General features: G+C 42.8%; 1 protein-coding gene and 1 non-coding gene across 6 annotated transcripts in view; both read left to right on the top strand.

The window, feature by feature from the left end:
- Positions 1-579: 579 nt before the first annotated feature.
- CLSTN1 (calsyntenin 1) overlaps positions 580-26,897 on the top strand; it is a 59,720-nt gene continuing 33,402 nt past the window's right edge. For 3 of the 5 annotated variants that reach the window (XM_033115232.1, XM_033115230.1, XM_033115231.1), the window contains exon 1: positions 770-880. In XM_033115232.1, the coding sequence (XP_032971123.1) occupies positions 790-880 (91 nt within the window). In that variant the 5' untranslated portion in view covers positions 770-789. Of the gene's footprint in view, positions 881-19,373; positions 19,453-26,897 lie in introns of those variants that run through there. The other 2 variants (XM_033115234.1, XM_033115229.1) reach the window with 2 other exon arrangements.
- On the top strand, positions 14,444-14,517 carry TRNAI-GAU (transfer RNA isoleucine (anticodon GAU)). The gene has a single exon. It is a non-coding gene; the product is annotated as a tRNA-Ile (tRNA).

Raw genomic sequence — 26,897 nt, 5'->3', positions numbered from 1 at the left:
TTTACGGAGCGTGGTTCGCTGACCTCGCCTTGAACACCTTTCACGACATCGCGAGCTCCCTCTCATCACCTCCACTTGTCAGAGGAGGACACCGAGGTTCTGGGAGGCGACGTGATCTGCCCGAAGGGGCACAGGGTGTTGGCGCTCAGCGGCCCTAGGCTGCACCTTCCAGCAGGATCTGCACTCCTTCGGGGTGGGAGGTGGGAAGGGCAGAAAGGGAGGCACGGGCCCGGGGGTGCCCCTCGCTCGGCTCCGGTGGCCGGGGGCGCGCGTGGGGGTGAGGAGCCGGTGCTCTCGGCTGTCCCTGGGGCAGGGGGTGCAGTTCGCCGGCCCCTCCCAGTCTCTCGGGAACCAAACTCGGGCGCGTCCCTGTGGGCGCGCGCTCCGGCTCCACGGGAGGGTTCCGAGGCGCGCGCGCCCCTCCCCCGCGCCCCGCGCGCTCCCCCGGCCCGCCGCGCGCGCGCCCTGCCGTCCCTCCCCTCCCCTCCCCTCCCCTCCGCTCTCGCCGCCACCCCGCCCCCGGCCGGGTACCCTGACCGGACCCGAGAGAGAGCGCCGCCGCCATCTTAGTTGCTGCGGCCGCCTCCAGCGAAGCGCTGCCTCCGCGGAGGGGAGGGCGCCCGCGGCCCCGCGCGCGGCTCAGCGTCACGGCGGCGGCTCCTCCGCGGACCCTGGTCCTCGCCGCGGCGAGAAGCAGCCGGCCCCGGGCCGCTAGAGCCCTGCTCGGCGCCCCGCGCGCCTCCCTGCCGCTCCCGCCTCGGGCCGGCCGCGGCGCCGGGAGCCCGAGCGATGCTGCGCCGCCCTGCGCCCGCGCTGGCCCCGGCCGCCTGGCTGCTGCTGGCCGGGCTGCTGTGCGGCGGCGGGGTCTGGGCCGCGCGAGGTAAGCGTCGGGCCCGGGTCGGGGCGCGGGGAAGCCTGGTCGGGACGCGGGGCCGAACGCCGGGAGCCGGGGCGGGACGCGGGGTTCGGGGCCGGGCGCGCGGCGCGGGGTCGGGGCGCAGGAGGCCGTGGGCGCGCGCTGCAGGCGGCCAGGGAAGCCGGGCTCGGTCCCGGGGGGTCACCAGGGCCCTGGACGTCCCCATTGCAGCCCCGGGTGGTGGCAGCGCGCTTTTGGGGGGGACTTGCAGACGGGCCGAAGGGTCGGTCCACCTTGGTCGGCAGCGCTTGCAGGCTGGGGCTGCACTCCCGAGGGAGAAGCCTGCGTGTGCGTGTGCTCGGATGTGCATCGGCTGAGGGTGCACGCACAGTTTTTGGTGTGTACTTACATAAGAACCCACTCCTCCGCATCCTTTTCCAAGATCCCGAGTCTCTGCGCTGCACCGCGGACACCGTATCTTCGCCCCTTTCCGCGTCCTCCCAGGGTCCTTTAAGCAAACGCTGAAACTTCTTGCTCCCCTCCCACCTTTTCACCCAAAGGTGAGGTTGTGATGATGTTGAAGACCGCGGTCTCACCCTGTATTAGAAAATCTTGTCTCCTCTACCCCCGACGCCTTGGTGCGGTTTTCCTGACGGTACTTTAGATCGTGGAAGGGTTTCAGTGGCTTCACCAGAAACAAGAAAGCCTTCTTTGATTTCTTAAGGCCGAAATTATTTTATGGTCACTTGGCAAAAAAACATTTCTTAGTGAATTGACTATTTTGTTTCAACCTTCATCCACTTAACCTTTTCAACGTTACATGCTTTCTGATATTGACTGATCTTGCCAACGAAAAGCTTACGCATTGCAGATATATGCTTCCGAATGGATCTTGGAATCGTAACCATTTTCCTTGGCCTTGGAGCAAAGTAATCCAGGTGTAGTCTATAGAGTACTTGGATCTATTCTTCTGGGTTTTTTTAAATTAAAAATTATTTTTTGGAGGAGAGGGTTGATGCAAGTATAGATGAAATATTTTGATTTAGCAAGCTTTTAAAAAAATTCTCATTTTCTCTTCCTTGGCATGACATATGGAGAGAAGTAGGGTGTTAGCAAATTAAAGGGCAGAAGAGGCAAATGCATCTTTTGTTCCGTGTTCCCTTGCTCACATGAAGGATGATAAACTTGGAAGAATTCTTTCATTTCTAACATTCTGTTGACTGTCAAATTCAGATCTTAGTCACCAAATATTTGATTGCTCTCAATTTGATTTTTAAAAGTTACATCAAGCTGAAAAAGCATTTGAGATCTTGCTTCCCAGTAATTATCAGTTTGGTTCAAATAAACTTAGAAAAATTCTAAAAGAAAAAGTTACATCAAGCTAAGTTTGAGATGTTTGTTACAGATGTGGGATGGAGGTCTGCGAGTCTAATGTATCAAAAAAAAAAAAGTCAACATTTTGCTTCTCTTGGGAAAAACACATTTTAAAAACAAGTGCTTGGGTTGGGGAATTTGAGAAGAGTTCAAGTATATTTAGTTTAGTCAGTAATAACATTGCTTGTTAAAATCTGTATTTTCTTCTTTTTTTGTCCACTCATTTACATTTGCTAGTCATTATTGAGTTAGCAAATAGGCTAATTAGCCTATTAGCATTACTGGGATACTTAAACAGTGTAAATTTCAATATCAAGTATCTACCTTATAGTACACTAACCGAAATCTTATGTGAAAGAAGTCTTGAGGGCCTTGTAATTTGCTAACTTTCTCTTAAGTTTTTCTTGGTGGGATTATAGTCTTTAAAAATTCTTAGTCTTCAAAATAAAAACACATTTAAACATCAGTTATTCTGTTGCATTTTTTTTTTAGCTTGCAAGTTAGGGGATGTCTGTGAATATTACATGAAATGCTAATAAAACAATTTCATTTTGAAATCTTACAAATGAATGTTATATGTAATGAATGTAGAGGTAAATGAATGTTATATGTAAATATGTAATTTGTGGAGAGACATTCTGTGGGCTTATTTTAAAAGATGATCATTTCAACTAATATGAATTTTTTACTGCTGACATTGCAGTCTGACATGACGTTATGAACTGCTGTTCATACTCTAGCTACCTTTAATAAATATTAACAGGATAAAGATCATATATAAGTTGGTGGAGAGAATGTTAGGTTTTGTCATGTAAATTGCATTTTGACTATTAATTAGCTGTTTTATGGAAACCCTAAATTTCACTTTAATTGTAGCTGTAGTTCTCAAAAAATATCAAGTAAACCAAAATATTAGGTTCACTTGGCTGCCTTCCTTCTCTCCAGTCAGATAGTGATCAGGAAACACAAAATTGAAATAGAGAAAATTGAAAGCTGTATGAATATACTTGAACAATGCAATCATGTAATACATGTCAAAGCCAAATAAATAGTATTCACTGTTAGTTCTTGTTTGTTTGCAAACTTCTCATTGAGGCCTCTCCCCATCCTATTTGAAATTTCATCTCTTTCTGAACCCCGAATCCTCCCTTCCCATGTCACTTTTTCTTTTTTTCCAAAGCATATATTCTAACACCCTTTGTTATTTACTTATTTTGTTTATTGTCTGTCTACTAGAACATACGCCCCAAGATGGAAGGGTGTTTTGGTCTGTTTTGTTGACATATGTATCCTGTTTTCACCTGACAAATGTTATATACTGAAAAAACTTGACAGATACAGCGTGTAAAACAACTTAAATTCTGCAACATGGATGTAAGAATTCATTAGTAGGTAATTTTTCAAGGATCCTTCTGTTGATTGCAGTGTTGGGGATATTCGATCAGAAATCTGGAGCAGCTTTTGAAGGCTGTAGCTTTGTGGCTACTACTTTTGAGTCCATTTTTAAGTGCTGTAGTTCTCAGCTTTTTTAGAAAATGGCTTCTTAATTCGATACCTTGTTTTTCAGAAAGAACTTTAAGGAAAAGGTCATTTGAGTATAGACTTCAATATTGTACTTATCTTACCTTTTTATTGTTACAGTAAATATCATTTGTTTCACATAGGAGACCTATAACTGCCAAAGAAATAATAAAATATTAATAATTCTGAATGTATTCCGATTTAAGAGTTGTAACTGGTTAACTGGACTCTTCAGTAGAATAGAGTCCGCATTTTGGCTACATACTACAAGGAGCAAAAGCATAAAACCAAGCAGCTTCATAGGAATTCTTTGACAAATTCTTTTGACAAAGGAAGTTTTAGGAGTTCATACCATACATTATCTGTGTCAGTACTATTTGATTTTTGAGCAAAAAACTAATATTTTAGTTTAAGATATGAAGAATATGACCAACATATGAAATTTTAATGAAATATAATAACATTATTTTTGCATTCAAATTAGAAAATGCTGTAATTCCATGATACGGCTTCTGGGACTTGGTTAAGTTTATTAAACCACTTTTCATGTTCAAAATGAGGAACCGAGGGATGTTAAAATTTTAAGACGTGAAAAAGAATGGATTGAATTATTTTTTATTAGTGCTTTCTAAGACAGGAAAACGTAATTTTTTGGATATGGTTTTCATTTCTGAGAATGGAAACAAACTAGGAGATCTGATTATCCTGAAATTCACCAGAGTCTGTTGCTCACCTATTCTGGTTAAGGTTTTTAGATCATTATGCTCTTCAGAATAGACATTGCTTTGTCTATGGTCTTGATTTGGTAAGAGCAGAGGTACTTAAAGAGCTGTGTCTTTTATAAATGAGATTTAAGATACTGATTAGTTATAAAATACAGAGCTTCGGTGATAGGGTTTAGGAATTGTGGGAATGGTTTGTGCAGGGTCGTGGTCTTGCATTGTTCCAAAAACAACCCTCAAAAGGGACATTTTGACACAAGAAGAGACTGTGCAAAGGCCAGAGATGGGAACCTTCAAACTGTGACAGTTCCCTGTCCTGATGTCCGGCTGACACAGGATACCCATCTTTTCCAAAGAGACACCACTACCTAGGAATTGGGGTCCGACATTCACTGGTCCCTGATTTGATAGGCCCTTTTTCCCCTGTTTAGGCATATTTTTGTTCATTTTTCTCATTTAGCAGTAGGTTGGTATTATTAAATTAAAAATTTTCACTAGATCTGGTGCTAAGGCTTTTTTATTTTTAAAGTCGTAGGTGAAGATTCAGTTATTTCAAAGTAAATGAATTTAGAACATCTTAAAAATCTAGAAAACACATCTGAGTGTTAATTTCCTTCCCTTACAAAACCCCAATAAGAACTAAGTAGTAGTTAACATAGTAAAGGAAGAATCATGTTTTGTTATTTTAACCTTTAGTTAGACATGAATATGATATCTTTCAGTCATCTGTTTTGGACCAGGCTGATTCTCTTGTGAAAAGAACAAGTCTACCTTGATCTGTAAAATCTTAAACTCGTTGTTTAGGACAAAAGAAGATTTTCTTTTCCTACATGTATTTTTTTTAAAATTATAAACAGCTTTATTGAAATATAATTCACACACCATAAAATTTATCCTTTTAAAAGTACACAGTTCAGTGATTTTGGTATATTCACAAAGTTGTACAACCATCACCAGTCTCAAACTTCAGAACATTTTCATCGCCCCGAAAAGAAATCCCATACCCATTAGATTCAGTCCCTATTCCCACCTCCTCCGACCCCTGGCAACCACTAATCCACTTTCTGTCTTTATAGATTTGCCTGTTATGGACATTTCACTGCAATGGGATCATACAATATCTGGGCCTTGGTGACTAGTTTCTTTCACTTACAGTAATGTTTTCAGAGTTCACCCACGTTGTAGCCTCTGTCAGAATTTTATTCTTTTTTATGGCTGAGAAATATTTGCTATGGGTTTGTGTCCCTCCAAAATTCATACGTTGAAACCTAATCCTCAATTTCACAGTATTTGGAAGTAGGGCTTTTGGGAGGTGAGTGGGTCACAGGGGTGGAGCCCTCCTGAATGGGATTAGTGCCCTTTATAGAAGAGACCTCTGAGAACTCGCTTGTCCCCTCCACCAAGTGAGGACTCAGTGAGAGGATGGCTGTCCAAGAGCCAGGAAGCGGGTTCTCACCAGTCACTGAATATGCTGGCACCTTGATCCTGGACTTCCCAGCATCCAGAATGTGAGAAAGAAACTTCTGTTGTATGTAAGCCACCCAGTCTGCTGTTCTACTAGAGCAGCCCAAACAGACTAAGACTATCCCATTGTATGGCTAGACCACATTTGTTTTTCCATTCATCAGTTGAGGGACATTTGGGCTGTTTTCCACTTGGTAGCTACTGTGACTAATGCTGCTGTGAACATTCGTGGACAAGTTCTTGTGTAGATATGTATTTTCAGTGCTCTCGGGTACATACCTAGGAGTGAAATTGCTAGGTCTTATGATAACTCGATGTTTAACTTTTTGAGGAACCGCTAAACTCTTTCCCCAAGTGGCTGCACCATCTGAGGTTCACTCTTGATCACCATAATCACTCCAGCGACATCTTTCTAATCAGACAGGTATTTCACAGTTGTCAAAGCGTTTTCTTGTTAGAGTTCTAAGTTGCTGATTTTTTTCCCACCCTGGGAATAAACTGACATTTCATTCAGCCAAGCCGTTCCTTCGCCATTGTCTCCCATCATATTTATACCCAGGACCTTAACTTAAGAGTTGAAAGGAACTTTGAAAGGTCTGTCCTCTACGCTTAAGCAGCTTCCCTGTAAAACAGACGTATCTATATCTTAACACGTCCCCCTGCAGTTGATCTGTCAGCCTAGGCACTTGCTAGTAGCACACTAAGCAACCCTTTTCTTCAAAACATTGAGCCTTTAGTGGGCTTTTCCTTAGGACTAAATCTTATCAATCCTTCAAATCTTTCCCAGCAGCCAGTCATGCAGCTCCTTGTTTTTACCACCTGTCACTTTAGGGAAGGCTGAGAGGGTTTGCGGTCCAGCACCCATCCATCCCCAGGCCCTGATTTCTGGCTGTGATCTGAGGAATGAGCTGGTCCAGTGCCGCCGGCCCAGTGACGGGGGGATTCCAGCCTAGTCACAAGCAGTGTAAACATCCAGATTCAGGTGCAGGGTTTACCTTTATGAAAAGGGCTGGAAGAATCATTAGAATTCTTAAGCTATAACTAGTTTAGAAAATGACATTTCTTCATTAAATTCTTATTATGCTAATTGGCTGAAAAATGTGCTTTGTGTAAATATATTATTTTGTCCGGTCCTTTGATTTTTATTCTTTAATTTACTTTGTGCTATTTACCCAATCTTTCATCGTGGAATAAGACACTTAGAAACATGTCTTTAGATTCAATTGAAATTCAAGTGAATTTTAAAACTCATTAAAAATGAATGTCATCTTTGTTGAATACCTACTTACAGTCTAACAAAGACATATTTATTCTGAGCTCTTCCTAATACTTAATTTTTTTTGGTCTTATATAATACAGCACTTTCATTTTAAGGACCACTGAGAAAAATAAAATTGAGTGCCATAACTTAAATTATGTGAAACTAGAGAATGATTGGTGTGAGATTGTCTTTTAAGTGGCTTTTCAAGAACATAATTTATTCCATCTGAAATGCAGAATCCTGTCACCTTTAATTTTGCATATTTCACATGCAGTTGATGAATTTTGCCAGGCCCACCTGTATACCGTGTTTCCCCGAAAGTAAGACCTAGCCAGACAATCAGCTCTAATGCGTCTTTTGGAGCAAAAATTAATATAAGACCCGGTCTTAGTTAACTATAAGACCGGATGTAATATAATTAATATAATATAATGTTATGTAATGTAATATAATACCGGGTCTTATATTAACTTTTGCTCCAAAAGACGCATTAGAGCTGATTGTCCGGCTAGGTCTTATTTTCGGGAAAACACGGTAGCTCATGGGGTCAAGTGCAGAATCACAGTGCAGGGTCCCTTTGTTCAAAACTTAAGCATTTCAAGATGACAACAGCATTAACAAGCGTGGGGCCCGAGTATTGATAGACTGTGCAGCAGACTAGTTTATACATAGTCAGAATGTGGGCCTGGCCCTGAGACTTTAGCTGGAGCCCTTGGCCCTCTGGGCACCCTTTTAGATGAGCCAGCTGATGCACAGCCGCCCTCCTGGCGGCATCCCCACCCCTCCCCACCCCCCCAGGCCTCCTTCCCCTCATCGGAAAGAAGACTTATTCTCTGGTGGCCTCAGCGTGGAGGCTGCACTCTTTGTCCCCCAGCACCTAGCAAAGGACAGACTACACTAAGTTCCAATACTACAGTAGCCAATTATACTACAGTAGCCAATTGTGGAACAGGTTTGCTTTTGACTGGGGGGATTAAAGCCTTCACATCAAGCGGATTCTGTTTACCTTTAAAATGCCTTGACTAATGCATGCCAGTTTCCCATTACTTATGGAATTTGTAACAAGGATAACAGAAATAATTAAAATTCTTGGCTAATCCCTAATTTTTTTTCCCCCATACATTTCAAGTGTTTATCAGAGGAGCTAGTCAGTAGTAAAATGCACTGGCTTGAATTTCATTTTTTCCCAAGGCCCCACTCTGGGCTGCAATTGTTGAAGGAATGGTTGGGGCTGCTGAAAGGTCGTCAGCAGCCATGCTCAGTATTTGAGCACCTCGGTTACTGGTGCTGTGTTGACGGTGGGGTCCCCTGATCACCCTCAGCCTGGATTATAAAGCCCTGAGTTGGCACTGTTTCTGGTCTTGCCTCTGACTTGTTTGTAAATACCCATTAGTACTGGCCCGTGATTCCTGCAGAAAGCATTTTCATTTGGCAACAGTTTAAAAAGTCCATTCCCAGGTGTATAGAGCCTTTTGTTGCCTAATTAAAAGAAGCAACTAATAAGCATCTTCTAAACATTCAAAGCCTAGAATAGAAAAATAACTGAAATCGTTTTCTCTGTGAAATCTGACGTTTTTAAACCTGTACTAACTGGGGGAACAAACACTAATGGGATAATTTCATAACAAAACCTCCGCTTTTCCCCCTAATGGTCACTTGTATTAATAACTGCAACATTCATATTTGATGAAATGTTTTAGGTCATAAATGGCAGTGAGGAATACGTTTTGCTTATTCAGTCGATAAAGTTTAACCCCATTTTTTTCCCCTAGCGTTACTCTTTGACTATTCTTGAAAGGTTTAAGATTTTCACCACTAATTTAAGAAAGTAATGCATAATGAAAGTTGGTCTTCTCTGAATTTTTTTCTTACTAAGTTTTCAGTGCTGATGGACAGAGTGAAGCCAGGGTTGGTGAGAAAGCAAATATGTGCCACTCAGGCCAGGCTTTGGTTGGTTAGGCCTGAAGGGAGAAGGCTAAGAGGGCTTCCTGAGTTTCTGTTTTATCTAGAAACTCAGCTGAATGTTGTAGGAGAGCAGATAGGGATTTGGGGCAAAAGCCTTGTCTTCGAAAAGAGCAGCCCTGACTGTAGCTTCTCATCTTTTGGAAACCCAGGTAGAGACAGGTAAACTGAGGCAAGCTATACAGTGGGCAGTGATGGAACCCCGACACTGAGAAATCCCCAGGCGTGGCTAACAAAAGTTAGTCCGTGTCTAGTTCTGGTCCGATTGAGATCTTTTCTCCTGAAATGCTCAGGCACATTTTATTTCTCCCTTCCCGGATTCGATTGGCTGGGTGAAGCGAACTCACCCCTGGCTAGGGACTCCTTGACTGCCTCAGCTCCTGTTGTCTTCTCATGACTGTCAGCTGCCGTATCCTAGCTCTGTCTTGATGTTTTGTTTCCTGGGACTCATTTCTGATTCCCAGGTGACCTGAAAAAGTAATTCATATCGATCTATTTGGAATTCAACTTGGAACTCAAATTGTATTTCCCCCTGGCAACATTGTTATAAATAGTTTAAGCTCCCAAAGTGATTGTCAGAAACCTGTTTAATGCGTAACAAATGAAAATCGGGCAAATTTGCTGTAAAGCAGCACACACACCATCACGGTATTAATGATATAAACGGACAGTGAAGTGCCTGTTAAAATTTTGTGGTAAGTGGGCTTTTCAGAAGATGCTTTCAGAGAGTTGGGGACATCAGCCATGATCAGGCACTCCTTGGCCCGCACCTGGAATGAAGAGGCAGTAAGAGAGGTTGAAAAGGAGGGAGGCGCCCAGTGACTTGATTTCTGAGTGACCCAGCCTGCGAGAGGAGGGAATGTGACCTTGAAAAGAAAGGAAGCAGAAGGATCTCGACTTAGGCCAGCAAGCCCCCTGGTGCCCAGGTGGAGGGGAGGCAGGGTGGCTGCAGGGGGCCTGCTGCAAACTTGGCCCTCTGCGGGGGTCATCCTTTCAGAGAATACTTGCATAATAGGAATGAAACATGGTCATATGTGCTGAATGTTTTTCATCAAAGAAAATTTTACTTAAGAATTGCTGTTTAAAACTTTCTTGCATTTTTCAAGTTCCTAAATTTATTAGGTTGGTGTAAAAGTAATGGCGGTTTAAAAGGTTAATAATTGCAAAAACCGCAATTACTTTTGCACCAACCTAATATATCAAACATACTCCTTTGTATAGCGGTATTTAATGAAAGCAAACATAAGAAACGTGTTTTACACAACCCCCAAATAGATTGGATTGGTATGTATCGTTTACTAGAAGTCATCCATTCTAAGTAATGGTGATGGAGTGACTTCTAAAGGTCGTGACTTTGCGGGCCTCCGCTTCACATTGTTACAGTGTAGGATATCTGTTGGTCTGTAAGGCAGTGTTTCCCTAAGTATGTTACATGGGAGGAATTATTTGGGTAAAGCGGTCTCTCGGTCACTTTCACCTAAGTTTGCGAAATGCTTCTAAACAGGTTTCATTACTGTAGGACTTCGCAGAACCTTTAGTTTATCAGGTGTGTTGAAGAATTGCTGCGTGAGGGCTATAATCAGCATTTACCCAACGAACTTGACCGTGGACTCTTCCCAGAGCGTCTTGTGGCACCAGTGTTCCATAGAACACACTTTGGGAAATGCTGCTCCAGCTGTCGCCCCCGCCTCCTTACTGTATGTAGATGAAGAAAAATACAACTTAGTGCAAAAAAGAATAAGTTAAGATGACCTAAAATACTGCCTCTTTGAGATCATTCGTCTTAAACACGTGTGTGTATGTATCTAGATCTTTTCCCTTGTAAAAAATGTATCTACATCGTCACAGTTTTAAACAAAATGAGTTCGTTTTATACAGGGTGTTTTTTAACTTTCGTAACGTCATTCATGAACACACATTTGTCCCGGATGTGGTGCGTGTAATCATAGCGGGAAGTGACAGGATCTGTTTATCTAGTCCTGTAGGGTTCCCAGACTGTGGAATCAGGACCCCTGTGCTCTCAAAAATTATTGAGGACCTTAAAGAGCTTGTGTTTATGTGGGTTTTATCTATCACTACTCCGTCAGTAACAGGCGAAAGATGTATGCGCTCCAAAGGGAAAGCAGAGGATTCTATTAGAAATTAAACTGAGACCCGACTAAAATATTTCATTATTAATTTATTTACAATAGCAATAACAAGCCCAGTAGATGGTAACAGTGTATTTTTAATTAAAAATAACTATATTTTCCACAGCAATTTCGTAAGAAGACTGGCATTGTTTCCCATTTCTGCTAATCTCTTTAATATGGGTTTCAGAGAAGATGGGGATTGTGCATTCCACCCATTGCTGTCTGTGGCTTGGTTGAGGGAGGTAAAGAAAATTTGTCCTCGCACAGATACATAGCTGGAAAGAGAGAGCTTTGTGGAGCCCCTGAAAGGGTCTTGGGGACCCCCAGGAGTCCGCAGACCACGTTCTGATAACTGTTTCTGTCAGGCAGGGTTTGATATCAAAATACTATAATTGGGGCATATAGCACCGATAATTTGCTTCTAAATAATAGTTGAAGTAGCAAAACAAAGCTTGCAGATGACTTATTTAAAAAAATAAATTAGAGGTAATTCAGCTTCTTCCTATAATCACATCTCTTATTTACATTGACACTTGCTTTCTTGAGTATAGAAGACAGGAGTGGGGTTACAGCTCTCATTCCAGACTTGGGTTTGCCTCTAAGCTGAGTGAGGGACCCTTGCGGTGGGCGGGCAGTACCCACCATGTGTGTTTGTGGCTGATTACTTTTGGTGTTCTTTTTTTAAAAAATTTTATTGGGGAATATTGGGGAACAGTGTGTTTCTCCAGGGCCCATCAGCTCCAAGTCATTGTCCTTCAATCTAGTTGTGGAGGGCGCAGCTCAGCTCCAAGTCCAGTCGCCGTTTTCAATCTTTTAATTGCAGGGGGCGCAGTCCACCATTCCATGTGGGAATTGAACCGGCAACCTTGTTGTGGAGAGCTTGTGCGCTAACCAACTGAGCCATCCGGCCGCCCCAGGTGTTCTTTTTTTGTTTTATTAAAGGATATATTCTTAACGAGGAAGAAGGCAAGAATAGGTGGCATAGTATCAGTAGACGTTAAAATCAGGTTTATTTGGGTTTATTTTTTGGTAGTGTACACTTCCTTTATTAGTATTTTCTGTAGAATGAGAGCTAGAAAAAAAAATCAAACTTTTTGTTTTGTTTTTAAAGTTCGGTACCTTAAAAAAAAGGTTACCATCTTTGTTTTCTCTCACATGATGACTCTTTGGAGACTTTGTTTTCAATCCTTTTTAAAAATTTTTTATTGGGGAATATTGGGGTTCAGTGTGTTTTTCCAGGTCCCATCAGCTCCAAGTTGTTGTCCTTCAATCGAGTTGTGGAGGGCGCAGCTCAGCTCCAAGTCCAGTTGCCATTTTCAATCTTTAGTTGCAGGGGACACAGCCCATCAATCCATGTGGGAATTGAACCAGCAACCTTGTTGTTGAGAGCTGGCGCTCTAGCTCTAACCGACTGAGCCATCCAGCTGCCCCACCGGGGGCTCAGCAGCAGCTCGTTGTCTTCAATCTAGTTGTGGAGAGTGCAGCTCACTGGCCCATGTGGGAATCGAGCCAGCAACTCTGTGGTTCAGAGCCTGTTCTCTAACCAACTGAGCCATCCGGACGCCCCTGGAGACTTTTAAATGACCGCTTTTTAATAACTACTATGATGAAAGAGCCCTGTACTACTATTTGCTTTATTTTCCTGAAAAGTTATTGGGTGTATGCTCAAAATCTGGAATAAGTTCTTGCTGGGCTTGTGGCAGTCCTGTTTGTGCGGGTGGGGAATGATCCTTTGCTTGTTTGTTTTGTTGTTACTCTTGATTACTTGTGATCTAGTTCTTGGCAAGATTACATTCCACAAGCCCAGCTTCCCCATGGGAGGTCATCTAATCCTTTCTCCCCTTTTATGATAAAGTTCTTCCTTTGCTTTTAAAATCTGGCAATTTGTCTTCCCACTTAAATAATCTCTTGGTGTCTTGTGTATCGCTGCATTAGAACGTTAAGTACTTTTAAGCTCCTAAACTGTAAAAGTCTGCTAATCTATCTTAAAAAAACTCAGCTTCTGAATGATAGGGCTAGAATTCTAGAAATGAAAGGGAGTTTATATACCATTTAGCTCAATAAGCCCATTTACCAAAGAGGAAACAATTGAAGTTGTTATTGTCAGTTTGACATTTTTATAGCTCAGCGTATGAAAACTACAAATATAGTAGAGACTAGAATGTTTTTAACCCTGATTCTTTCTGTAATAATATTCAGAAAGCATAAATTTATGGGACTCATTGCGAACCTTTCATGTGCTGTTGAGTCAGGAAAGATTATAAAATTGGAGAGTTTTAAAAGTTCTGGAGAAAGGGTACGTTGTATTAACAAAGTTTAATTCTTTTTAATCTTGTAGCACTTTTTTACCTAATGGTTCAGAAATTCGCACAGTGTGCTCATCCGTTTTGGAGTGGATGAGAGCTGTAGACATGGTCCAGGGCAGCTCTAGATGTGTCATTTCTCTCCCTCCACTGGACCGCATCTAACCCTGCGAATTCTTAACTGAGGGCAGCCTCTGCTGTCACGATGTCCTTGGTCCTCGGTCTACCTCTGGGTCTCCAGGCAGTGAAAGCTGGCAGTCTGGGTGTGTGGTGGAATGGTTAAGAACATGGACTTGAGCTAAACGATTGGGGTTCAAATCCCAGGTCTGCTGTTCACTTGCTGTGTGCCTTTGAACAGGTATTGAATCTCTGTGTGCCTCAGTTTCTTCCTCTTTAGAGGGGGACCGTAGTACTCTCTCATAGGCTTGTTAGGATTAAACAGATTTTGTAAGTGTTCAGAGCACTGTAGTAAACAGTACATGTTTGCTATGTTATGAACTCGATTCCATATAACGGCCCCCTCTTTAAAGTGAGGTGAAATTCACATTACGTAAAATGAACAGAGCTTTTTACAAAATCAGTAAACTTCATTTTGTAGAGCAGTTTTAGGTTCAGAGTGAAAGTGAGTGGAAAGGAGAGTCTCCATATACCCTGGCCCCTCACTATTGACATCTCACTACAGGAGTGTGTTTATTACAGTGGGGGAACCTCCATGGACGTGTCATTAGCACCCAAAGGCCATAGTGTACATTAGGGATCACTCTTGGTGTTGGACATTCTATGGGTCTGGACAAATGTGTAATGACATGTATCTGCCATTATAGTAGCATATAAAATAGTTTCGGGGTGGCCCATTAGCTCAGTTGGTTAGAGCGTGGTGCTGATAACACCAAGGTTGCCGGTTCGATCCCCGCATGGGCCACTGTGAGCTGTGCCCTCCTTAAAAAAAAAAAAAAGTTTCACTGCCCCCCAAAATCCTCTGTGCTCCGTCTATTCATCCCTTTCTCCCCTTGAACTCCTGGCATCCCTGATCCTTTTACTGTCTCCATAGTTTTGCTTTTTCAAGAATGTCATATAGTTGGAATCACAGTATGTACCTTTTCAGATTGGCTTCTTTCACTTAGTAATATGCATCTAAGATTCCTTCATGTCATTTCATGACTTGATAGCTCATTGCATTTTAGCCCTAAATAGTATTCCATTGTCTGGAGGTACCATAGTTTATTTATCCATCACCTACTTGAGGACATCTTGGTTTCTCCCACGTTTTGACAGTTATGAATAAAGCTGCTATAAACGTCCATGTGCAGGTTTTTGTGTGGACATAAGTTTTCCCCTTATGGGTAAAATGCCAAGGGGCATGATTGCTGGATCGTATGGTAATAGTTTTGGAAGAAACTGCCAGATTGTCTTCCAAAATGGCTGTCCCATTTTGCATTTCCACCGCAATGAATGGGAATTCCTGTTATTCACGTTCTTACCAGCATTTGGTGGTGTCAGTGTTTTGGATCTTGACCATTTTAATAGGTGTGTAGTGGCATTATTGTTTTAATTTGCAGTTCCCTAATGACATAGGATGTTGAACATCTTTTCATATGCTTACTTTCCTTCCATTTGCATATCTTCTTTGATGAGGTGGATGATTGTTTTTAGATTGTGTTGGTTTTCTTACTGTTGGGTTCTTCGGATGCCAGTCTTTTATCAGATCCATCTTTTGAAAATATTTCCTCCCAGTTTGTGGCGTGTCTTCTCATTTTCTTCACATTCGCTTTCATAGAGCAGAAGTTTTTAATTTTAATATGGTCCACCTTATCAATTATTTTGTTCATGGATTGTGTCTTTGGTGTTGTGTCTAAAAATTCATGACTGTTCCCAAGGTCATCTAGATTTTCTCCTATGTTATCTTCTCAGAGTTTATAGTTTCGCATTTTACATTTAGGTGTATGATTTATTTTGAGTTGATTTTGGTGAAGGATGTAAGGTCTGTATCTAGATTCATTGTTTTGCCTGTGGGTGTCCAGTTGTTCCAGCCCCATTTGTTGAAGAGACTCCATTGTGTTGCCTTTGCAGCTTCATTGAAGATCAGTTGACTGTATTTGTGGGTCTGTTTCTGAGCTCTGTTCTGTTCCACTGATCTAGTCGTCTATTCGTTCACCAATACCACACTGTCTTGATTCCTGTAGCTTTACGTAAAGCTCTGTTCTTGTTCTTCAGTACTGAGTTGGCTAGTCTGGGTCTTTTGGCTCTGTTTATTTCCAGAATTTGCCAGCCTGACAGGTTTCTTTCTCCTTGGGTGCTTCACGGTGTAGATACCGCCTTTCAGATGGGCAGAGGGTTTAATAGAGGTCCACGCACAGGAGCAGAGTTGGAGTGGCGTGGGGCTAGCCTCCCCTTGTTTGAGCTTCCCAGCCGCCCCCTCACACTGACGTTATTCAACCCGAACCCCCAAGCCCTCCTGCGCGATGGTGTTGAACCATGCATCTCGTCTTCCGTCTAACGTGATGCCTTGTTCTAGTGCATTCATCTGCGGTACACTCCGTCGTGCTGTGCGTGCCTTGCCACTCCGTTCTATCAAGTAATTTTCAATCCAGACCCCACATTCCATCCTTTCATTCTAGCTTCACGTCATCCTCAAATTTGATGGAAAGGTTGAAGAGAGCCAGCCAAGAATGAGCCTTTGAAAGGTACTAAGAGACTGTGCCAGGTCTCCTGGGTTCATTATTCCTGGGTTCATTATTCAGTGACCTTTGGGGGTGGTCATTAAACCTATTTAAGTCCACCCATCTTGATTTTCATCCAGTTTGCATTTCACCATCTTGTTCTCAGTCACAGGGAAATGAGGCTTGGCCGTGTCAAATGCCTCACCGCAGGTTAGCGCACTATTTCTAGGGTTGCACATGAGCTGTGCTAAGTCAAGCTTTAATCGAGGTGCTGGGCACTTTATAAATTGTTGCTGACGTGATTCTTCCAGCTTTCCCATGACTTTGCTAATAACCCTCTTACTAGAAAATGTGTAGATACCTGGTTCTTGTGAATCATGGTACCAGATCTTTGTGATTTCTTGGCCTTCTCTAAGGCACAGAAACCAGTCTTGAATTTTATCCATGATCAGTGTCAAACTCATGGAAATGTAGTTTAAACCATCCATCTTCTTCCAATTTAGAACCACGTATTATAGGGTCTGCAGATTCCTTAAAGATCAACCATAGTGTGGGTGATCAGTAAGTTTTCCCAGTGTCCTGGGATTCAAAACACGCAGAATAACTTAAGGGAAATATTTTCTTTTCTTCTTCCTTTTTGTCTTTCCAGTCTTGGACCTTAGCTCCCTCATCGTCATATGGATTCTGCTCTTTCTAATAAAAATGTGCTTCTTGAGAGAGTCAGTGGCAAAGTAAGATTGAGCTGTTTCATTTTCTGTGTTTATTATAAAAATGTTAATATGTTTTATCAATAATTTAAGAGCTCCATGGAAAAGCATTTATCTTGCTATCATTAATATTGTAAGGATGTAATAAAGGAACAAAAAAATAAGGGAGCAAGGATAGAGTCTTGATTTTTCTGACTCGCTATCATGGATTTATTAGGCAGTTCTGGTCAACTCATGACAGTACTTCGAGGAACAGCTGTTAACAACCTTGCATTGATAGTGAATGTCAGCAGGTCTTGAAAACTGTGTGGCCTTTCCTGAACTATATGTGATAAAGTTTTCCATTGTATATGAAGGTCAGGAGATAAAAAAACACAGAACTTGGAAATTACCACTGGACTATTATGTTACAATTCAGAACAGCGCCCTGTCCTATTTTAATTCAAGATAAATGTGGTAATGATAAAGAAAAAAGAAAAGGGCAGACTCAGCCTGTATTGTCTGATAACATTGCAAAATAGGAAATTTAAGGAAAGCATGACATGTACTTTTTTGCATAACTAGATTTCTGATTGACCTGCATTGTAAGAGTTACTTGATAAATGGATGTGTATAGATCAACAGCTTGAAATGTCCTAATAGTGGTTTGCCACTGGGTTTGTTCCTGTCATGCTATTATTGAATTCTGTAGAAAACTGCATAAAAATACATGTGCTGTGAATAATTTCCATGCATATAAGATATGAACTGGGAGGCGTTAAAGGGCTCTGTTCCAAAAATACTTTCCTCCAACAGCTTGCACGGCGCTTGCATTTCTTGTCTTGGTTTCTACTTTTATATTAAATCCTTGAAGTTCTTTGCAAAATGCAAGCGTGGGTACCTAAGTCATAATTCACGGGCACCCAACTCAAGTTAGTTTCTCAGACTAGCTGGCCAGTCTTAGCGGGATTGTGAGGAAACGGCAGGTGGGGACAGGTAGGTTTTGATTTGGTGCAGGTGAAGAGGTTGGGAAAATCTGGAGGCATATACTGAAGGGGGGGAGGGGGCATTTGTACACATTGGAAACTCACCTGCCAGGGGAGCTCCAGGAACCCGGTAGCAGCGCGTACAGGAAGGCGATGGCATGCCGTTGAAGATAAAGTTTGCAATTTTGCATTGCTTTGCCTGTGAGAAATTCTCGATGTTACATTTCAGAGAATTAATAGTCATACAGGAGATAATTTTGCTTGGGGTGGTGGGGGCTCTTGTGATAAGACAAAAGCAAGGAGCCAGCGGCCATAGCTGTACCAGTTGTGCGTGAGTCAGGATGCTGGAAGAGTGAAACCAAAGACAGGCCCCTCTGAAATAGCGCTGCAAGGTGGGGGTGGGGAGCTGGAGGGGGTTGGGGGAGTGCACAGAAGGCAAGAAAGCATTTAAGAGGGCAAGAGTGAAAAATCGCCCAGTTTCTCTTACAGAACAACTCTCCAAAGGCCTCTATTCAGGAGCCTTCCACGACATGTTTGTTCACTGTTGGCAAGTGCATCAGAATCTCCTAGAGAACGTTCCGTTCCAACCTGCCCCGCCCCAGGTCAGCCTGACCGACTCAGACTCCGTTGAGGGAAGATGTCTAGACTATTCTGCCTTGCACCCTGTGAAAGCCTACAGCGTGGTTGACGAATTGAGCCGTGTACTTTGCCCTCTGTGGTTTGGTCTCTCTTGTCTGGATGCGAATTTTAATAAGGTAACGTTCTCCCGTTTCCCACCTCTCCTTACTGCAGCAATAAATATTTGAATGAGGAAGACACATTCTCCAACTCATCCCTTCCTCTCCCCTCTCCGCCCTTCCCCCCTTCTTGCTCCTCACAAAACTGAGTTCTGAAATACGACTCCTCAGTAGTCATTTGTGAACAGCCACCTGCAGAGGGAACAGAACTTGCGAGTAACTCAGGGCCTACCCCCAGTGCCCACCCACCTCAGTCCAACAAGGTCCCCAAGTTTCCTGGGGACACTGACCTGCAAACACCATCCTTATGTGTCACCTCTGGGGCACTGTGGGATTCAGGCCAAATGCCTCCTCTGTTCCCGGGGATACTGTAGCTAAGGGCGGGGCTCCAGGCTCCGGAGCTAGATTGTGTGTCCCTGGCCTGGGAGCAAGGCTGCCTGCAGGGGATTCATTACTGGGACCTGAGAGAAATCCTGTGACCCCTGTAGCACCTCCACCTGGACCCCTCCCCAGGGAGGCCCCTTCCTTCCTTCCCGAGTTTAAGGACTATCTTCACTGTGCAGCTTGCCTGTCACCTTTTGGAACTTCTGGAAGAGTCAGTCTTGCAAGAGCTTTTGCCATCAGGAATCTTGTAGCTGGACATGAGGCTCCCACGTGAGAGTGACTGCCACGTGACATCTGTGACATTAAAGCGAGGCCCTCAGTGGATACACGAGAGTTGTTCATGGAGCTCAGGAGACAAATAAGGAACACAGATGTTCCCGTTAGACTCGCTGGTGATGTTTTGGGTTGGTGCCTGGCCGGTTAATTTTATGATATAAATCTTAATATTGAGTAAAACAGAATTTGATTAGAAAAGTAATTGACTTCTGCACGTCACGCTAGTGGAATGGTTTCATTTGCTTACTAGGAAAGTTTGTGATTATGATGTTAAGTTGCTTTATGACATTTTATGAAAATCTGAGTGGTAGAAAAATGAGGTAATGGGTCACTGAAGGTAGCCTCTTTAAACATAAACATTTAAGAAAACATTGGTTGGAGACTGCTTTAAAATTTTCGCATTTTCCCTGATAATAATGAATAAAATCCGCTAACCATCCCTGATGGCTTAGGATCAGTTATGACACTGTGCTATCGACAGACTCTGTCCAGGAGTAGGTGTTCACAGACCCCTCTGTAGACTCTACCTGGAACTTGTTTAAAGAAGGGAATCTTGAAACTGTCCATCCATCCATCTACCCAGCCATCTACGAGGTGTGATCAAAAAATACAGTGAGTGTTTAAATTTAAAAAAAATTTATTACAGTGAAAGACACATTGCCATTAATCCTCCTCACTTCAAACACACTTACCCCATTGTTCTTGCAACTTTCTGAAGCAGTTCTGGAAGTCCTCTTCCGTGAGTGTCTTTAGTTGCGCTGTCATGGCTGTCTCCATGTTCTGAATCATTTTGACTTTGGGGAAGAGCCAGAAGTCACACGGTGCCAGATCCGGTGAATAAGGTGGGTGAGAACACACAGTAATGTTTTTATTTGACAGAACTTGCTGTACCAGAAGCAATGTGTGACATGGAGCATTGTCATGGTGGAGGATGATATACAACACACTTTAAAATATACCTTCTCTCATCCGTAGCTCATACTTGACTGACTGCACTGAACAAGTTCAAACTTGTCACACACTGTTACTAAGGTTCGACACGCCACTTCCCTTATTGATCCCTGCCTTTCCATTGGATGGCACTCGGCAGCAGCACTCACCATATTTTGTGATCACAACAGAAAGTCTCCGTGTCACACATTGCTTCTGGTACTGTAGTTTCTGTCAAATAAAAACGTGATGGTGTATCCTCATCCACCTTATGCACCGGATCTAGCACTGTGAGACTTCTGGCTCTTCAAAATGACCATGAAAGGTAAACATTTTGAATTGATTCAGGACATTGAGGCAGCCACAATAGCGCAACTAAAGACACGAAAGTGGACTTCCAGAACTGCTTCAGAAAGTGGCAGGCATGATGGGATAAGTGTGTTCGAAGTGAGGGGGAACATTTTAAGAGGGATTAATGGCAATACATCTTTTACTGTAATAATCTTTTTTAATTTAAATATTCATCTTATTGTTTGATCACACCTAGTATGTAGTTTCCTTTTCATCACCTTTCATAACAGTGAAGTAAGAATGTTTAATTATGTAAGCTCCTGAACAGTGTAACAGAGATGCCCATCTATAAAATTAATTAGGGGAACAAGATGGGAAGCAAACTTATTGGGAGTTGCTAGGTTATTATTATCTTCTGTAAAAGCCTCGTGTTTCTGTCTTTATCACTTGCACATCTCCCCATTATTCAAAGCATGCACTTATCATCTCAGCTTCAAATTAACTTCTTTGTTACTTTGAACCTTTCTGGGTCACTAACCTTTACAACCTCTAAAGATGCAGTAACAATGTTGCACCCTTATTTGTGTTTCCTCCCTGGTCTATTTCCCCAAGTGGGGTGGGGGGCTGTTAGCAGGGAGGGGGCTGTTAGCGTGGGAAAATCTCAGTGAACTGTTAAGATATTGTTGCCAAATACCATGAAATACAAGTAAAATTTGAGCACCACAAGCGTAAAAGAAACCTAGTTTTACATTGAGGTTGCTAGATGAAGACACCAGATTTCTGAGGATCAGCTGACAGAGATTGCACCATTTGAAATAGTGATTCTTATACCTGGACTGGTTTCAGCAGGTGCCTGAAGCCTCTTAAACCTCCGGCCAAGTATTTTGTATATTTTTGCATTTTTTTTCCTTGGAAGCAAATTCACGGCTCTCTTTAGGTTCTCAGAAGAGTCCATGTAAAGGTTGTGTATGAACTTTGCTTTACAAGGTCTTGCTCAATTTCAGTAACAGACCTCTGGTTATTAGTCTTTCGGTTTTGGGGATATTATATACTCAAGCCAAATTTAAGATCAGAAACATTCATTTCACTTGTGTGTTTTTTTTAATCCTAATTTTTTCCCCCCTTCTTTCGGCCCTCCGCCCACCACTCCGGTTGAAGCTGTTGTTTCTCAGTCTAGTCGTAGGACACAGCTCCCTGGCCCACGCTGGTGTTATGAGTCTTGCCCGCACCCCCCTCCCGCCCAAGGCAGTCAGTTGCCGGTCACGGCAGCTCATGGCAGCTGCCGGCCGCTCACAATGGCTGCCAGCCACCCACCCGGGCCACCGGCCGCTCATGGCCGCACACAGTGGGCCGTAGCCCATGTCAGCACACAGCACACAGCACACAGCGGCACTGAGCAGCCCACACCGACCTCCAGCTGCTCACGGCAGCCCAGCTCCAGGGAGAGCCGTTGTTCACAGTCTTAGCTGTAGAGGGCGCAGCGCACTGGCCCGTGTGAGATTCCAATCATTGACCTCGGTGTTAGGAGCACAGCGCTCCAAGCACCTGCGTCACTGGGCCGGCCCTAATCCTAAGTTTTAAAAGCACATTTGAGATCATTACACCCTGATTTCTCAAAAACAGCATTGTGATTATCTCTTGCCTAATCGTGTAGCTAAATCTTTTAGAAAATCAGTCTTACTAGTAAACAAAACCGAGTATACGCAATGCCTGGATAGTAGTCAGTGCTCCGCAAATACATGTTGTATTTGATGTCGAATATACAAACTGGATATATTCAAGGCAGTTGCATTTTTAGTTCAGAACAGTTGAAATACGTTGACCAGAAAACCTTAAATGATAATCTCACTAAAGCCATTAAATAAAGAATCCTCAGTAAAATATTAGCAAGTCAAGTCCTACAGTGTATAAAAGGAATTATACACCATGACCAAATGGGATTTATTCCACGTGCACAAGGCTTTTACAACATTCAAAAATCAGTAATCCACCATAAACCATATCAACAGTTTAAAGAAAAATCACATAATCATATCAATTAGTGCAGGCATAGCATTTGACAGAATCCAACACCCATTCATGATAAAAACTCTCAGCAAGTTAGGAATAGGTGGGAACTCTTTCAACTTGATAAAGAACATCTACAAGAAAACCTGTGTGATAGACATTCGTCATGTGATAAAAGGGAAAGTTGTGGAAACCACCAAGCATTCTTCTTTACGGGTGATGAATTGTTTAAAGTTTTTCTTTCATAGCAGTGGCATTCAGGATGGAGAAGCACACACAGAGATGTGTTGAGTTACAGTTTTTGATACACCAAAACAATCAGAGAAGTATGAATCCTGATTGGATGTTTGATGAGATTCGATAAGTGAATTTTTCAGATGATATGGCCGTTATGGTTAGTTTTAGAGAGTCATTATCTTAGAGTTGTATGTTGAAGAATTGAGGGTGAAGTTGTATGATGTACAGGATTTGTTTCAAAATAATTGAACCTGGTAGTAGGAGTGAGCATATGTCAGTCAAACGAGATTGATCCTGTGTTGGTAACTGTAGCGGTTGAGTCCTGGGTACAGGGGGTTCATTATTCTATTCTGTCTACTTTTGTATCTTATGTGATATAAAAAGATAAAATTGCTTCGTATAAAATTTGTTGGGTCACACCCGCTGGATGGCTACTGTCAAAAACCAGAGAATAACAAGTGTTGGTGAAGATGTGGAGAAATGGGAACCCTTGTGCACTGTTGGTGACAAGGTAAAATGGTGCAGCCACTGTGGAAAACAACATTGGCAGTTCCTCAGAGAATTAAAAATAGAACTATTATAGGACACAGCAATCCAACTTCTACAGTAGGTATAGACCCAAAAGAATTGCAAGCAGACTCAAACATATTTCTACACCGTGTGTTCATAGCAGCATTATTCACAATAACCAAAAGGCAGCCAATCCAAGTGCCACCGATGGATGAAAAGCATAAATAAAATGCGGTATATACACACAGTGGACTGTTACTCAGCCTTAGAAAGGAAAGGAATTACGACACGGCTATAGCGTGAATGAACCTTGAGGTCATGATGCAAAATGACATAAGCCAGTCAAAAGGACAGATACCCACTTACCAACTTTGGTTGGTTAAAAGTTTTTTGTTAAAAAAAAGTGCCAGGTGTTTTTCTTTGTTTGCTTTTTGTTTTATACTTAACAGTCTCGCTGTATAATACTACTCTCCTGCTGAATACTGGGATGAACTTAGGCCTCTACAGGCTCTGAGACTGTAGGGATTTCCTGTAGCTGTCGGTTGTATTTGGGAAGATGCTGTAGGGAGGTTGTCATAGGGGTGCCTCCTGAGTCTCCTTAGCTCTAGTCTCTGCCCTCGTTTTTTCTAACACATGGCGCTTGCGTAAGATTAATTTATCAACAAATAGTTGTTGAGTGCCCGTGTGGCAGACATCAAATGGGCTCCTCACTCACGTTGTTTATAATCCTCAAGCAAGGTTGGGAAGACGGTCCCATTCCCGACTTACGAAGCAGAAATAGGCACAAGGTGGTTAAATAATGCCCCCCTAGTTACCGAGTGAGTCAGAAACAGAATTCATTTACAAATGAAGTTCCGGCCGATCCCAGAGCTCCTGCTTTTTCTACCAGATGGCACTGTCTAAAACTTGTGACAGCTTCTTGCTGTCTGAAGAACTGAGGGAGCTCATGGGTACAGTAGAGAAGAGGGATGGATGCTCCCCGTTACCCTAAGTGACAGCTCAAGCCCCTCTCCAGCTGCACCTCGTTTACTCTCAGAGCGACACATTTACCACAGTCTTGCTAGTCGCAGAATGAGCCGTAGACGTTTCTACCTTTGCACCTTCTGTGTGTTCTTATTCTATTTAAAATACTCCGTCAAAGGGGTGACCCTTCTAAGGATGTGCTTGAGAACTCTCCAATGGTGCTCTGGTGGCCCCTGGAGTTGATCTCTGATATTTCCAGCTCTCTCTTCCAGACACGCAATAGAATTGCGCTTCCCCACCCTGGTGAATTTGAGTGGGGCCATGTGACTAGTTCTGGCCCATGATTTGGGAGCAAAAGTGGCTTGTGTCCTCTCTGGGTGGAAGGTTCAGCTCCCTCTGGGAGGCCCTCCAGAGATCTCACGCTTTCCCTCTGGCAAGGGACATGGCCACATTTGAGATGGCTTCGTGGTCATACTGGTCTCTGCTGACTGATAATATTCCCACTCGTGAGTGAGTTGCTGGCTCCCTTCCCTAGTTTTTTACCATACGTCATAACCCTGTGGCTATAGCCACATCGCTTTAGAAGGTAGGTAGTCATGGATATGCATTTGTGTTCTCCAACAGATCGCGACTCGCCTCCCCAAGAGCCCAGCACCCTGCTTATGCATAGATGATATTCAGGAAAGGCTTCTTGGAACAGACTCAAAGTCAGTGGTGATGTGAAGCCAAAAGGACCTTTGACATTAAGCTGATCAGGGATGGTCTGGTCTAAATATGAGCTTACGACTAGGAACGGTACTTAGAGAGGCCGCAAGAATGTATGCCTTTTTTTATTTTGGAACTAGATGAATGTTTTACTTTTCCTAGATGTTTTTCGAGAAAAAAATCAGCTGGAGGTTTTATGTGTATATCCCTTGAGAAACATTTCTATGCATATTACCTTTAACAAGGGGTCTGCTAACACAGGTTGCAGTGTGTTAGCTCCTTCGTACGTCACGAGCTGGATTTTTAAATCAAACCCTGGTCATTTGCAGCATGCAAGCAAGGGCACTGTAGCCCTCTAGTGGTAGTGTTTCTTAATTGCAGATTCTTTTGATGGACCAAGGTTAACTGTTGAAGCTGCAAACAAAACACGCAGTGTCACCTAGGATTTACCAGTGAAATGCCTATGGTCTCTCAAAACCTTTCGCTGTTGTTACTTCTTATTAGATATCATTATTGGACCAACCTAAGTGTTGTGGAATGAGAAGGGACACATCAAAATTTTTTTGGAAACACTGGATTTCTCTTTGTAAACAAAATCCATCAGAAGGGAATTCTTTATGGTGGTGGGGTTGATATCGGGGCCGTCGCACGCAGGCTTTGGAGCCACCTCGTCGGGGTCTGTGACTTGTGTGACCTGGACAGGGGCCAGCCTCTCTTTCGCCCACAGCGTTGGGATGTACTAGGAAGGTACACGTTTTTATATTTAAAGTTAACCCAGAAGTTAACCGTTGTATTCTTTTCACTTCGGTTTTTAAATCAGCAGGAATTTCTAATGATTAAAATCTACCACAACCACGGAAACTAGCCTCGTCCTAAAATAATAAGCGTGCACCCCAGAGATAGCCTACACTTACAGAAGGGCTGATCGCCAGCCTTTCATCCCCTGATTTTGATCCTATGCCATTCAAAATTTAGTTGGCTTTTTTATTATCTAGAATGTGATCAAATAAATCAGGAAAAGACTTTCAGCATGGGTGACCTGTTCCTAGACTGATCGCCGGTCGTCTCTTGTCTTTATTTGTGATTTTTTTTCTTTTTGGATGATTACAGCAACGTCAGTCACTTGTTTCTATAAATATTTTATAATGCCAATTGAACGTGATGAAATATTAAAAATATCACTTACTAAATATTTAAAAGTTCAGTCTTTGGAATTGGCTAGCTTCCTTCATCCTACTGCCAGCTTAAAGGGGCAATTGAGAAATTTTGAATTATGAAATTGGAATACTGGGGGAACAAATAAGGGAACTGGGACTATCACTATAAAGTTATTTTTCGCCTTGGGCCATTAGTCATTTTCAGCTGCAGAGGACTTTATGAGTAAGCAAAGGGGACGAGAGCATCAGCAGGCAACAGAATTACATCTTTTATGCGACTGCCTTTATATTTCCTGCAGTTTTAGGTTTTCTGCACTTTGCCTCGTATTATTATCTCGCTACTGGGTTAGATCAGTTCATTTAATTAAAGTCTAAGGAGGTTTATGGATTCATATTGGAATAATCTTCAGTTTTACTTGCTATGCTTATAACTTTATTAATAAAACCTTAAATATGAAAACAAATTGGAAGCAACTCTGGCTATTCCTGGTACATGATTAATAGTAAATTGAATTCATAGCTTCTGTGTTGTTTTAAAACGAGAGCTTGGTGACAAACAGTGGAGGGTATGGAGAGGTTTCTTTAAAATGGCCTGTTTATCTGTATGTGTAGCCGCAGGCAGTGTAGCAGCCTGCGTCACAGCGTGCTTTACCGAGAGATCCGGAGAAGGTGGGGCGTTTCAGCCATTAGGTACCACGTTCAGCCTGACTGCAGGGTACGCGTATGACCGAAAGCTGCCGCACAGCCCTCCACCGGCCTGGGGAGTGTTTCTG

The sequence above is a fragment of the Rhinolophus ferrumequinum genome, chromosome 9, assembly GCF_004115265.2.
Source record: "Rhinolophus ferrumequinum isolate MPI-CBG mRhiFer1 chromosome 9, mRhiFer1_v1.p, whole genome shotgun sequence".
NCBI lineage: Eukaryota > Metazoa > Chordata > Mammalia > Chiroptera > Rhinolophidae > Rhinolophus > Rhinolophus ferrumequinum.
Note: the sequence above shows the minus strand (reverse complement) of the source record. Positions and strands in the feature narration are given on the sequence as shown.